General features: G+C 41.9%; 1 protein-coding gene across 5 annotated transcripts in view; it reads left to right on the plus strand.

Annotated features, from left to right (window-relative positions):
- STON2 (stonin 2) overlaps window positions 1–13,730 on the plus strand; it is a 156,273-nt gene extending 142,543 nt beyond the window's left edge. For all 5 annotated transcript variants that reach the window (XM_045071675.1, XM_045071677.1, XM_013057971.2 and 2 more), the window contains 2 exons: window positions 4,663–4,865; window positions 6,875–13,730. In XM_045071675.1, coding sequence (XP_044927610.1) covers window positions 4,663–4,865; window positions 6,875–6,958 — 287 coding nt within the window. In that variant the 3' untranslated portion in view covers window positions 6,959–13,730. The remainder of the gene's footprint in view (window positions 1–4,662; window positions 4,866–6,874) is intronic.
- The last annotated feature ends 1,208 nt before the right edge of the window (window positions 13,731–14,938 follow it).

A 14,938-nucleotide genomic window follows, 5' to 3' on the forward strand; every position in this document is an offset into this window, starting at 1 on the left:
CAGGCAAAAAGGATGAGGTTGGGAAGAACTCTACCCTTCTGCAGATAGCCTTCTTCCATTCTCACTATTAAACCCTGAGAAGGGTTTAGAGTCTCCATTTCCTGCTCTGAGTGTGGAATGGCTGTGTCATCCTACCCAAACTGGGACGTGACGTGCCTGTAAGAAGCAGGACGATCGGGTCACCTCCCCAAGCTGGCCAGGCCCTGCACACACACCGGGGCATTCTGTGTCAGACACTGTAGCCCAGTGCGAAATGAAGAGACAATTGGACCTCTGTGCTGGAGGCCGGACTTGCCAAACACCCCCACCCCCACCCTGGTTTCCAAACTGACAGGATTTTTTTTTAAAAAAACAAAGTCTCCCTCTCTGGGCCTGCTTATACATTTCTCCTGACATCAGCACTGTATTCTCCTGGTGATAGCACTGTGATTTCTACCTCAGCCACGGGACCTGTCTGAAAGGAAAAGCCCTGAATTCTCCTTCGGCACAGAAGCCCTTGAGAAGAGAAGTGAGGTGGAAGGCGGGGGAGTGACCGTTGAACCTGCTGGAGACTTGACCTCCAAAAGACAAGGCCTCAGGTTTATGTTTATCGGAATGTTTGGCCCTTCAAGTTTGTTAAGCGTGGATTCAGATAATTTCGTTATGAAATTACTGAGTCTTCAAGCTGGAAGGGACCTTGGCGATAACTCAGTCAAACCTCTTCACTCTATAGATGAGAAAATTAGGGACCAGGAGCAACACGACGTATCTGAAGTCACAAAGCCACATCCAGGGGTCTTTTCTTAATACCCAGCTGCCTCTTGTAGAGGACACAGTAGGCACAAATGTGAAAGTATTTCTTCTAAGAGAAGAGGTTTGCGGTTTTCTCAGTGGGCGCACATCTATCTCGTTTGTTTCAAAGTTCTTGCTCTCGAATATTTAACAGTTACTGTATGAGAGGGTTTTGGTGATAAGCAGCAAAGACAACAACAACAACAACAACAAAAAGATTGTTGGAGGGTAGCTTGGAGAACTGAAGGAAAGCTTGGAACAGTTGAGCCAGCAGGCTTAGAAAGGATGGCTCTCGAAAGCAGAACTGAGAGATGTCTCCTCAGGCTGCAGCCGTTGGGGTCAGTCATCACAAGCCGTTTTCTGTCCTTGCGTCACTTGGCTCAGGAGTCAAGGGGAGGGTAGCACATTTTGACTGACACGACATGCAGTGCTAGGGAAGATTATTTCTCAAAGCAAAGGTGAGGGGGGGAAGGATTGTGACCAGAAGAAGGGGTGGGGGTGGGGAGAGTGGTTGCAGGACAGGGGACAAGGGAAAATATAGGTCTTCAGCAAACACTTGACTTAATGCTTCCCAGCAGGTTAGTGTTCAGTAGGCTCAAGGCCAAGGAAATGCAGATGATGTATTGCAAATGTATTTCCTGATTACTGGAACCTTTATTTGTGAAATATTTTTGAAATACAGGACAGTCTAAGTCTACCCTTAAGCTATTCCCCCATCACTGCTTTTGCTATTATATCATGGTTACACGTTATTTTATTTTATTAAAGATTTTATTTATTTTTCAGAGAGAGAGAGAAAAAGAGAGCATAAGCAGGGAGAGTGGTAGCCAGAGGAAGAAGCAGACTCCCTGCTGAACAGGGCACCTGATGGGGGGGGCTCGATCCCAGACCCTGGGACACCTGACCTGAGCTGAAGGCAGGCCGTTAGCCGACTCAGCCACCTAGGCATCCTGGTTATACATTTTTAGTAACGACCCCCACCCACACACCCAAAAAGGGCTTCTTCTTCTACTCTTGGCCAATGGTATATTTCTGGATAGGTTCCAGAAATTGGTAAGACTCTTTTCTGGAAACCTGAGAGATATAGGATCTGAATTGCAGTCGGACAGTGGGTTCTTAGCGTTGCCAGCACTCGCTGTGACCAGCTCCTGCTCCGCCCATCTGGTGTGCCCTCCGTTAGTTGCCATCCTTTTTCTGAGCTCATCTTGGACTTCAGTCAGCCTTGGATGGTATATTTTACAGGTGATTTTTTCATAATTCTCATACCTCCATTTAGCAGAGAAGGAGACCAGAACCTCTGCATGCTTACTCCTGCCTGCCGCCGGCAGGGCTGTCAGACCGGAGGCAGCCCGGGACCGCGGGTCAGCACCCCTGACTTGCTGCAGCCACAGTGGGCTTCTCCCAGTCCTGCTACCAAATGGTTCACAAGCTGCCGTTGGAGTCCAACATGGTTTAAACTGGCAGGTCCAGCCCCGCCTTATGCATGTTTGGCCGCCCCTGCCTTCCCACCGGGCTCTTAAGGACCCCTTTCACCCTGATCCCAAGACTTAGAGCTTTTCTAAGTCTTAGAATGTGGCAGAACAAGGCCTACTGCTTGCCCAGGTCATCCACCAGGAAACAAAATATGCTGTCTTGCATAGGTAGCTTTCTTTGCTGGAACTCCAGTTCTCTAATATTAGATCGAGAGAAAACAATTTCAATAGAATTTACCTTTTATGGAAAATAGAAATCTGAATTTTAATGTTAAATTTTCTCAACTTCATCAAGGAAGATGACAAAATGCGTGGGCTCGCATAGTTCATTACCATAAATTAGACGACACTAGCTCTCAGAATTGCATTCTCCTACCTGTCCACCAGCCCTACACATCCATTGGTTGGTGCTGGGAATCATGGGAGAATGCCGCATTCAGAGAGTTTGCTGTGAATGTACTTTGGAGGGGTGGGCGGAGAGACCAGCTTTGTGGAAAGTAATGATTCCTCATTATTCCAACACTGTGCACATAAGGACAGTTAGATAAAAACAACAAAAACCTGTTGTCCAGGTTGCCATTGATTAAAAGTAAGAAACTCCTCAATGTAATTTGTAGTGATCTAAATCCATAGCAATACACAATAATTCCGCATCAGATCTGAGTTTTATTCCTAGTGCTGCATTTTAGTAGCTTTGTCACCTCAGGCGATTTACTTAAACCTTGCAAAGAAATCTTACTTTCCTCATTTACAGAATAGGGTTATTAATACCTAGCTCATTAAGAAAGAAATTAGATAATGCCTTTAAGTGTTTAGGACAATCTCTGGCCTGTAATAAATGTAGCCGATAGCTATGTAATTACAACTGTAATTGTAATTATAATTAAAAAATAAACACACGGATTCATTTTTAGATAATGTAATTTTTACTATTATGTGTATCCAATTTAAAATTTCTTTCTTAGAAACCAGTGCAAATTTCTCAGTTTTCCAGAATTTTACTTTTTAGAAATAACCACTGAACTATGTTATTTGTCAAGCAGAGCAAAACATGTACTTCACTCCGTAATGTTTTCCTTAGAGAGAGTGTGTATGTCCTCACTTGCTGAGATTAGAAAGTCCTGCCCAGATCAATAAAGAAAATTGCAATTGTTTATTTGGGGAAACTCCTTTAACTAAGGGCTGTTGGTATTACATAATGAAGCCAAAGCCATGTCACATTGTTTATCCATGGCAAGTTGCTGTACGGAGGTTCCTACAGCTCACTTCTCCACTCACGTCACCCTGCAAACTGGTCTTGGGGTTGGGGACTCTTTGGGGACTCTGTGGGGGGCTGTGACTCAGAGTGGTTGAAACACCTCCGGGCTAGAGTGCTTGGATTCAGTCCTCAGTCCACCACTTTCCAGCTTTGACCTTGGCTCATTCACTTTCCCTCCCAAAGCTTTTGTGGCCTCATCTGTAGAACGTAAAGACTGTGATCTCAAGGGATTCTTGCAAAGATGCAGGGAGAGGGTGTGCAGGCAGCATTTGAGACACTAGAGTGCTCAGCAAACCGTGCTTTCAGAGGTTATAGCCACAGACTGATCTGTCTCTTCACGCACATATCTAAGAACAGCCCTCAAATGGAAAACATTAAGTTTTCCATCCAAGTGCAGTAGAACTAGCCATAGATGTATAGAATTAAAGAACAGCCAGGGACTCTGCCTGGCGTTGTCTAGCCCACCCTTTACCACCCATCTCCCATTTCCCCATTTCCCAAGTCAGGATTTGAGGCGAGGGGAGAACAAACGACTTGGGGGCAGGATCTCTACCACATAGGAGGAGAGCTGGGGCTCACACGCAGGGTTCTGTTAGTCTGCATCCTATCCAGTGCATCACGTCCATCCTTCATGTGTCTGTGCTGTTTCTAAAGGCTTTGTCATTTACAGATGCCATTACCCACACCAACGTGCCAAAGCATTTTTGTAAAAAGACGAAATGCTGTTGAGAAAATTCTTCTTTCAAAGGGAATTGATTCTTTGGCTCCGTGTAGCTGTCATTGATGTTTTATTCGTTGCTAAGTGCTGCTCCCTTTTATTCCTTTCTGCCATTCTATGGATCTAGGCCTTTATTTCTGGTATTCGTGCTGTGTTCCCATATCACCCTGACTTCAGCAGGCAGAGTGACCCGTTTTTCAGGCTGTGGGTTTTATTGCTAGGATAAAGGCCACTGTAATCAGATAGTTCTAGCAAAGGGTCTGAGGCACAGGCACTGTGATTTCCGCGGAAGGAAATGCTCAGCCCTGGACCCCCGGAAAGACTGCCCGGTGTGGAGCTGGGAGGCGGTCTTCAGGCCTTTTTTGTGGTTGAGGTGCCTCTATGGGCCTCTCCTTCCATGGCTCTCCAAAGAACCTAATGTCTGGATTCTTTCCCTTTCATAGCTTCTGGTCACCCTCACTGTTTCTTCTGCCACCTTGAACTTGGCTCTGACCGGGAAGTGCCTTCCAGATTTGCCAGTCACGTGAATGTGGAGTTCAGCATGCCCACAACTTCTGCCTCCAAAGCCGCTGTAAGATCCATCTCCGTGGAAGACAAGACTGACGTCAGGAAGTGGGTCAATTATTCCGCACACTACAGCTACAAGGTAGCCTCGGGAGGCATCTGGCTAATGTGTCCAAGACCGTTTGTTTATCCCTCCACCATCCCCCCTCCCCACCCTTCCTTGCCCCATCTTGTTCCTTTTAGCGGTGTCTGCCCTGGATGCCATGTGTTCAGACTCTTACTGCCTTAGAGACAGGTGTGCCATACGCGGCTGTGGGTGAGTCCGCTGTGATTTGAATGATTAATCTCTAGTGAGCAAGAGAAATGTTGGGAAAAGATAAGAGGTGGGCGGAAGAGGAGAGTATAATGTCTTTCAGTCATCATGAACAACATCAAAAGAGTCATGGGTGGCGCACCTGGGTGGCTCAGTGGGCTAAGCGGCTGCCTTCGGCTCAGGTCATGATTCCGGGGTCCTGGGATCAAGCCCCACATCGGGCTCCCTGCTTAGCGGAAAGTCTGCCTGCTGCTCTGCTTACTTGTGCTCTCTCTCTGTCAAATAAATAAATTAAAAAAAAAAAAGTCATGGGGTAAAGGGATTATTATTAATCTATAACATTCTGTATTATTAATTGTACACTATATATAATATGAATATTATGAATGAGTAGATATATGAATATTATAAATGAGTATATCATAAGATCATATTCTCATTCATAATACATGTTGCAGAAGTTGTGCACTTGGAAGGTGGAGGGGAATTCAGGAAAGTGCTAACCCAAAGTATGTGTTTCGGCTTCAGAGTTGATGATGTAGATCCGTGTAAAATCGGGACACATATGACCTGGTCACAGGGCTATAGCAAGACAAAATTCAGAAGCCAAGCAAGCTTCTGTAACAGGATCCGGGCAGTGGAAGGAGGAAACAAAATTGGAAGAGTTCAGACATGGTCATTCTGTCTTGAGGTGTTAGAAATTCAGTAGCAGATTAAATGTCAAAGACAGAAAGTGGGACTTATTGAAGAAGTATTTTTCAAAGTGGTTTAATAATTTTTTATTCTTAATAATATTCTTAGATTTTTTATGGTTTGTTTTTCTGTAAATGTTTCCTTAGTTGTGGCCTCTACAATCTTAAACTACCGAGAAGAACAAATACTCCATCTTGTGGCCAGAAAAAAAAATAGCACTTTCATCAAGCATGGGCCTAGTCCACTGCTTGAATTGTTTCCTTCGTCATAAAATATCCAAAGTGGTAAAGAGTGGAGCGGCTTTAACTGTGAAACTCTCTTACTTGATGTACTTCTTTTCTGACTTGTCAAAGGCTTCATTGTGTGTCTCTTTCAAGGCAAGATGAATGTATTAATCCATTTAGTTACAGCTACCATATTTTGCTGAAAACACAGGTAGAACCATAAACAAGACAATACCTACCAGTTTGGAGACTTGGGGTTTTTTTGTTTTGTTTTTTGTTTTTAGATTTTATTTATTTATTTGACAGAGAGAGATCGCAAGTCGGCAGAGAGGCAGGCGGAGAGAGAGGGGGGGAAGCAGGCTCCCTGCTGAGCAGAAAGGCCGATGCAGGGCTCCATCCCAGGACCAGTTGGGAGACTTTGTAAAGCCATAAAGTAATAGAGAGTATAAACAGCTGGCTGGAGAGGAATCCATTTATTTGCAAACCTTTATGCTTGCCCGCCACATGCCTGCATTATGGGGATACAGTAGTCAAGGAGGGCCTGCTGCTGTCCCAGGGAGCCTGTGGAATGCTGGAGTCAGGTTCATGTACCAAGGACAGTGGAGATATGGATAGGAGAAGCACCTAATGACTTGAGGACAGCTTCACAGAAGAGGTGACCTTTGAGCAGCGTGCAAGGCAAAGAATAAAAAATTTCCAGGTGGACTGCGAAGAAGAGGGAGTTCCAGACCAAGCAAAAAGCATGTGCCAAGAGAGAACCGTGCCGTCCTCCAGGCCAGAGTAGCTCCAGTGTGGCCAAAGCTCAAAACAGTGACAAAATTATAGGGAATCTCCCGGTGAGGTATTCTCTTTGGGATTACTTCTTATTGGGATGTTTTTTTCTCCTTTCTGACATTTCTTTCCAACTTCTACTCTCGACAGGTGGAAATTGAGCAAAAAAAGAGTTTGAAGCCAGACTTTGAAGGAGATGAAATGGAAAACCCCAAGGAGTGTGGGGTCCAGTGATGAAGCCCTCTTGCAGGCCCGCTTGGGCCTGACCCAAGCATCATGACAGGACGTCTTCCTGAGCAGCTGGAGTTCAAGGCAGTACCTACCATGGCTACTCCTTACTGGAACAGTATGTTGGACTTTCCTGTTTGTGGTTACCTGTAATCTCACAGGAAACCTTGAGATGACTGCTTTGGAGAGACTGATATGCCTGAAGCAGGTGGTTTCCCTGACTTCTGGAGCTTGTTGTCTAATTAAGCCTCCTTCTCTTTGCTCTGTTGATCTTGTAGCTCTTGAGTGTGGCTTGTTGTGACTACTGGAGTTAGGAAGAGAACCTTCCACATCAGTGTTGGCAGGATTTCCTTCTGGTGTTCATCTGTCACTTCCATGATTTTCTAGAAAACACAGTCTTGAGAATCCCCCTCTGTCATGCCCTCTAGAAAAGGTTCAGAAGAGGTACAAAACATATTTCCTTTTTGGGTCTACTAGGCCTTTCATACATGTCTCTATTCTTGCAATGTTAACGCTATGCAACAGAAGTTTTTGAGACATTTCCCTCCCGGTTTGGGATCATTTTGATGAAGACACTTTTTCCATCTCTCTGGTCCCAGGGTTCACCATCCTGAGTCACAATAGACAATGGGAAAAGGCACAATAGGATATTTTTTTATTCTGTGATTAGCCCCATATTTGGCAAAGGGTGGCTATGAAAGGGAAAGCAAAATTGAGCTTATTTTTCTTCATTCTGGGGGAAAAGAGACATTAATTAGAAGATTATATTCAATTCAGGAGACATTTGCAATCTCAATGAATTCCCAAATTCACACTGAAAAACATAGGCCATTTCCGATTCCTGAAACACATGGATATATGTATATATATATATATATAATACCTCAGGCATTTGTCGGGGAACTTGGGAGCTCTTTTTATACCTCAAGCCTATAGACAGTTGCATGTCTCTCTGACTCAGACTTTACACGGAATATAAGTGGAAAAGATCATTTTAAGAGCTGTTTTAAAACTGAACTTACATGATCTTTTCCCTAAAATTCAGAGATCCATAATCACAGTATTGTAACAGATCTACAAGGCAGAAGTCTCTAGGGTAGAAATGGGGGAAAGCCATATTTTTCTAATGTTGAGAATATTAGTCCCAGTCCCAAGAGGCTAGGACACTCAATTTTCTTTCCCTTCATATGGTCCCATTTACACTCTGTACCTCTACTTCTTACTTGTATCTTGGTGTTTTCTTACCACACACGGACCTATATCGGCCATCCCAGATGGGACACCTGCCCAGCAATTTACAGGTAGGCTCTAAATGCCTGTTTCTCCCATGAAGAATACAGTAAGGGGACAGAAGCATGCTTGTCAGATTTGTCAGATGACACAGAGAAATAAATGATATATCCTGTTTCGACTGGCAGATTTAGGATTAATTGATTCAATGAATATTAATTGAATTATGACTATGTACTGACACTAGAAAATAGACATCAGTACCATTTTTTAAAAATACCTGAACGTAAGACTGAAACTAAAAGGATGAAATTCAGTAGACATTAGTAAGAAACTGTATTCTAGTTGCTTAAATGCAACTCTCTAAATACAGAGAGGTGGTGGGAAGGGTGCTGAAAAGTGCTGGTTTCATAGCAGTTCATGTCAAAATAGGAGTTCATTGTTGAATCAGGAGTGTATCATGATTATTCACAAAGTCAGTGCATCAGCCTGTGGTAACAAAAGCCCAGGGAGCCCTGCATGCTGCTTTGGTCAGTCCACTTCTGGATGGAAGGCTGAGTTCCATTCTGGGTACCATATTTTATGAAAGACATTATTAAATTGTGTCCAGAGGCAGGTGGTCAGGGTTGTGAAGGGTCTGATGATATAAGGAGCAGGGGAATAGAATAGGAGAGAATAAAATAATATCGCTGCCTTGAAATTTCTGTTGAGTTTTAATAAAAAGGAGAGGAATTAGCCTTACCCTGTGTAATTTCAAAGGGCAAAAATAGGAACAAAGAGGAACTTTCTAGATGACAGATGTTTGCTTCAACATAAAGAATTTTCTAATAAGAGTGGTTCTAAAGAGGAATAGACTTGAGCAGTAAAATTTCCGTTTGTGGCAAATGCCCAAACAAAGGTTAAAATAACCATCAGTCCCAGATGCTATGAGAGGGACATTGGATTTGAACTGGATGGCTACCAAGATCCCTTCTGCATATAGGTTCATCTCAGTAGTAACAGGACTCTCTAACTCTAGTTGTTTTTTCTTTGATAAGTGGTTTTGTATGCTCTTTGAAATACAGTGGGGCTCCCTGGAGGTCTTTGTCAAGTGAGGAAGTGCTCTTCCCCTGTTGTATGAGAGACACATGAGATTCCTCATAAAAACATCAAGGTGGACTGAAGGAGCTGGCAAGGTGAAGGTCATTCTGGCACCTTCCTTACTTAAGGTTAGTGCCTGTGCACCCTCTCGAGATCTCTGCCTCACCTGCTAGCATCGCGTGTGTATTGCTTATTGAAACTTTTTCCCCCATCGTGGTTAATTCGCACTGCCTTTGTGCTTTTACCTCGACTTTTTTTTTTAAACCAACCCTTAGGAACATCCCTTCCATGCTATCCACATTCAACAAGCAAATTATTAAAAAAAAAAAAAACAAAAAAAACTATCACCTTGATTTCATCAAATTTGCTTTCCTACTAGTATTTTTGGGAAACTAATTATGGGTAGCATTTAGGGGTTTGGGAAATACAATAGTATATATTTTAGGCCTAGTGTTTTGTTAATAGGCTACCTAGAAAACACAGTTAGGAAAATTGCCTTTTTGGTGTGCGGATTCTAAGTTTGCCTCTGGACCTGGATTGTGTCTATGTGTGGTCACCAAAAATCCTTGTCTGTGTTAGCAATAATGTGAAATAAAAAGTAAGTTCATTTTACCAATACATAGTATTATTATTAGGACATAAATTAGATGTCACATGATATTAAGAGCTATGCTTTCTTCTGAGTCCAGTGGCTTGCTTTGTGACTTTATTGTAAAAGAGGATAAGAAATGTACTCATTATGATAGGTCAAAGGAGAATGAAGTTAAGATATTTGGGGGGGGCATTAAACCCCTTTTGCCACTCTTATAAACATAATACTAGTTATTTCTTATCAAAGTTTTGCATTTCACTTATATTAAATATTATCCGGACAATTTTTTTTTTCCTACTTGGGTCTTTCCCCGCTCTCAGCATTCCCGCATTATTGGCAGGACTCAGAACTCCTGAGAACTTTTTTTATGTAATATATTTCTATTTGAAATGGGACTAATTTCTATTCAAATCCAGTGGGTGAGAGCAAGAGTTTATTTCCCTAGAAATCAGTGCCCCCAAGAAATATGATCCATGATGGCAAAGAATGTATCTTGTTCTTTGTTTCCTGTACCTAGGACAAAGCTAGGGAGTATAATAGGTTTCAGCCACTTTAAATCCTTGCTGATAGGACAAACATATATTAATGAAATACAAGGAAGTTATTAGGGGGTGCCTGGCTGGCTCAGTTGATATAGCATGCCACTCTTGATCTCTGAGTCCTGAGTTCCAGCCCCACGTTGGTTGTAGAGCTTAATTTAAAAAAAAGAGAGAGAGAGAGAGAGAAATTATTAGGTATTCGGTAAGTGCTGAATGAACACTGACCCTGGAGCTCTAAGATACTTAACCCTTACTTATCATCAGATACTTATATTAAAGCAAGCAAGCATGCTTTATTTTGTGGAAAACTTAAATTTTTTTAAAATTCCTGCTTCCCCTGTCAACCAATAGCTGCGAATTTAAACTACAGTTTACTTTACTCATATTGAAAAACATTTTTGTGCCCAAAATACAATAGCACAGATGTTGTCCATAGTAAGATTATTGACTCAATTTTATTTCTGCAAGCCAGATCTTGATCAGACAGATCTTGCCCATTTGAATAGCCAGCAGGAGAAGAAAGCATGGCCGGTCTTGGTGTGTGAGGTCCTCGTTTTTCCCCAACAGTAAGCACTGACCAACATTACTGGGTACTTCCTTTGTCACCCTATGAAGATGGAGGTCAGAGAGTAAGAATGAAATTTGTGAAATGAAATCATGATTTCACGGCTGCTTTCAGTCTCATTATAAGATTAGTGGTAGGAAAGCACAGGAAGATCTGATTTTTTTTTTTCTTAAAAGCCTTGGGAATATTAAATTAATTTGAGTAGGAAGCATTGCCACCTCGCCTACTTTTAGAATTCTCCCACATTTAGAATTTCTCCCACTTGAGGCTGATAACTTTAACTCTTCTACAAACAGTGATCATGGTTAATTCTAGCATTTCTAGAGTTTAGGTCATGTTAAGAATGCAGTCTACCAAAAAATTTGAACAAAACTGACCCAAGAGATTATATCCACCAAAAAATATCTGCTAGGATAAGCAAATCATCTTTAACACCTTATACCAAGTCCCATCAAAACTATGACCACTCTTTATTCAACATCAGCCGTGGCATTCTCACCAGATTTTCAATGAAAGTTTCCTAAACATTACCACTATTTAAGTGCCAATTCCCTACAAATCACCATTTCTTCATCATTTTTTAGTTGTGCTATTTGTAAAAGAAACTTGCTTTGGATATTGTGACTCATATTTATGTGTTTGAGGAATTAAAAGTGAACAAGATTAGAAAATAAACGTATCAGTAACATTTTCCCATGTATTAACTAAAAGAAGGACTATGTAATTTTCACATTTCTTCTAGTGTGCCTTAGTGAATCTGCTTGAGAGTCTAGTTTTTTGTTTTTCTTTTAAGAATTGAGGGGGTGGGGGGAACACAACTCTGAACTTGGAATTCCAGGTCTGTAAAGACAGAAATTATCCATAATAATGTATTTGGTACCTGGACAGAGGAAAACAATAACTGTGTATACTGAAAAGCTATAAAAGAACAGACTCAAAAATTAGAATTTCAGTATGAAAAGACAAAGTGTAGAGAGGTGACAAATACAGCACTGGCCACCAAACCTCAAAATACTTGAACTAGAGAGCATCCCTTAAAGGAAAGAGCTCTGGGAAAAATAAAAGATTATGTAGTGGGGCTAAACAGTAGAACGATTTCAGTTCAAATGTTTATCAAATGTCTACTCTGGTCCAAGTTCCGTGCTGTCAGCCAGCTTCCTTAAAAGGAGGTAAGGTCAAAGCCAAGGACACTGAGCATTGTTGATGTGAAGTCGTTGAAGGGATTGCCCTTTATCAAGGGAAAATTAGAGTTTCTATGAAGCTTTGAAGGGCATAGTCATGGAGACAATCACCATGTGAAGTAACTTGCTGTTTTCACAACTGGACCTCAGTAACCTCAGCTAAAAAAGTGAAAAAGCTGAACTAATGGTCCTTGCCAGCTCCAGTTTTATGGATTATTTTATAAAAGAGCCATTGGTGCCACTGTTAATGATACTTCGTGTCTGTAGGACTCTTCATTTAGTCTCAAGAACCAAGAACCAATATCAGCTGGCCCATCTTTTTCCTTTTTATGTCTCGATCCTTTACTGTCTGCCCAGACGACAAACACAGAAAATTCTGCAGTCCTCTGTTTTGTAGTTGGAGGATCAAAAGGATGGTGGCCCTCAGCGAGAACACTGCTCTGTAAGTTCTACCTGCATCACCCAGCACAACAGGGCTGCGAGTGTGAGGAGGAACAGACCAGACAGGGCTCCAAAATGGATGTTAGGATTTGGAGACCACTTGAAGCAAACGTAGGTCTAACCCTCCAAGGTACTGAGGGGCCACATTAGGATGATCTATGATTTATAGTTATGTCCTTTTACACAAAAGACTGCAGAAATTGAGGGAGGAAAAAAAAAATGCTCCGTAAACATTCTGGGACTATTTGTAAAACAGTTATGGAAAGGGTCAGTTCTCTCTATCCTCACTGTCTATTAGTAACATGAAAATGTAGATTAAAATTTTTTTAAACATCCAGAAGCCACAGAATACCATCTCTTCTGTGGTCTATGTTAGTGTGATTTTAGTTTCTTATACTTAGAATGGGGTCAAATGTAAAGGCTCAATTCGAACTGGACTGAGCAAGGAATCTTAGCATCCTCTTCCTGGTCAGTCCCGTGTGCCTCAGATCAAACCTGCAGTGCCCGTCATGGACACCATCTAGCCACAATCATCTTGCCTCCATGTGCTTCAGGATCAGCAACCCCAGGTAGTATCCAATGCAAGTAGATCTGGGAAAGCAGATGTGCACAGACCCTGGACCAAAGGGTTGAAGGGTTTTGAAGTCAAAGGTGAAAGGGAAGATTTTTGAGTTCCTCTAACCCTAAGCCAGCATTCATTTGACCTTGGTGTCCACCTGCCAACAGAACCTGGAGAAAACTTTACCATATGCAAGAAAATAAACAGAATCAGTGTTTTCGCATGGGGAGTGTGATAAAAGAGCTCTCCTGCTGACCCTCCACTTTTGTAATGTCCATCAGTGAATTTCAATCTGTCAAAATGGAGAGACCCAAGATCTAATGAATGATTCAGCTGATCCAAGGCTTGTATTTCCTTCCTTCAGCATCCATCCTCATTTGGTGTAACTTCTTGTACTAGTGTGATTAATTTTATGTCAAACCAGTTTACTTTTTTTAAAAGAAAAAGAATATGTGCCTATGTAATAAAGTCTACACACTGGCTAACTTTATAGAGGTAAGGTTCTGTTTTTTATTGTTCTGCTGATTATTGTCTGTAATACCCTTCTTTTGAGCTATGAAAACAAGCTATTAATAAACATTTTTAAACACAGTTTTTCACTATGGAAGATTTAATGAGGGGGGGCATAAGGAAAAATGTTTATTATAAAGAAGGCCCATCACCCAGTTAATATGGTTAATGATCATAAGAGGACAAGTTAACAAGTGGCGGGTTAACAACTGTTTATCCTAGTTTATCGCATATATAATTTAGTCAATTCAAGAGATACTTATTGTGTTCCTATTTTCTGGCCAATTCTGTGAGGATACGAAATTATGTAATCCTTAAGGTTTTCTTGGCAACAAGTGCATAAGCCTATAAGTGAGAAATATAAAAGTGCATCATCAAATACCATATTTGCAATGTGCTCCTGGCATACGGTCAGGGCTCAACAAACAACTGTTCAATCGATTGATGAATCCAAATGGCTAATGTCAACGTAAACTCAGATGGGGGCAAAATCAATGTGGACTAGATTACCTGTAAGATCTTCACAGAAAAGATGACTTGTGAGACCTGGAGGTCTCCGTGGCAAGAGGAAGGGAGTTTAGAACGGGGAAGAGTCAGGTGGCGAAGGGGCATGCTGCATGCGTGGGAGGTGAGCCTGACCTGAGTGAAGGCCTCCTGCACATCCGCAGGTAAGGTTGGTAGCGAAGCAAGCTGACGGAGGGCTTGCAGCTAGCCTGAGGCCGACTCAACCCAGTAAATGCTATGAAGCTATTTTAGAATCTTACCAATAAAGCACTATTCTACAAAGACTCCTCCATCTACAATGTGCCAGGTATTTTTGGACAAGAGGAAAGCTTAAGGGCAAAGAAAAGAAGGGGTTTTTTTTTTGTTGTTTTGTTTTGTTTTCTTTTGTTTTTGAGTAAACAAGGAAAGAGAGAAACGGAGCTTTGTGTTTTATTTAGTTCAAATAGACCATGGACATCTTACTGCAAAATACAATGATCCATAAGGGGTCCCCTGTCATTGAGAGAACTCTGTCCTGAATAGAACACAGAACTGTATAGTCTAGCCAGTATGAAATTAATTGATACTGGTAACTGATAGCAGGTACACAGAAGGGTTAATGGCCAAATAACAGCGTGAAATTTTCTTAGCTGAAGAATAATATACTCCTTCCCCCATTCTTTCATCCCTATCGGCCCAGAGTCCTCTTGCGCAGGTTTTGAGACCTGTCTAGGTCCCACACGGGCACAAGGTTTCAGTCTGCGAAGGTCCCCCTGTACTTCAATATTCAAGTGGAATAACTATGC

Source organism: Mustela putorius, unplaced genomic scaffold (genome assembly GCF_011764305.1).
Source record: "Mustela putorius furo isolate JIRA1106 unplaced genomic scaffold, ASM1176430v1.1 tig00000129_pilon_pilon_pilon, whole genome shotgun sequence".
NCBI classification, from domain to species: Eukaryota; Metazoa; Chordata; class Mammalia; order Carnivora; family Mustelidae; genus Mustela; species Mustela putorius.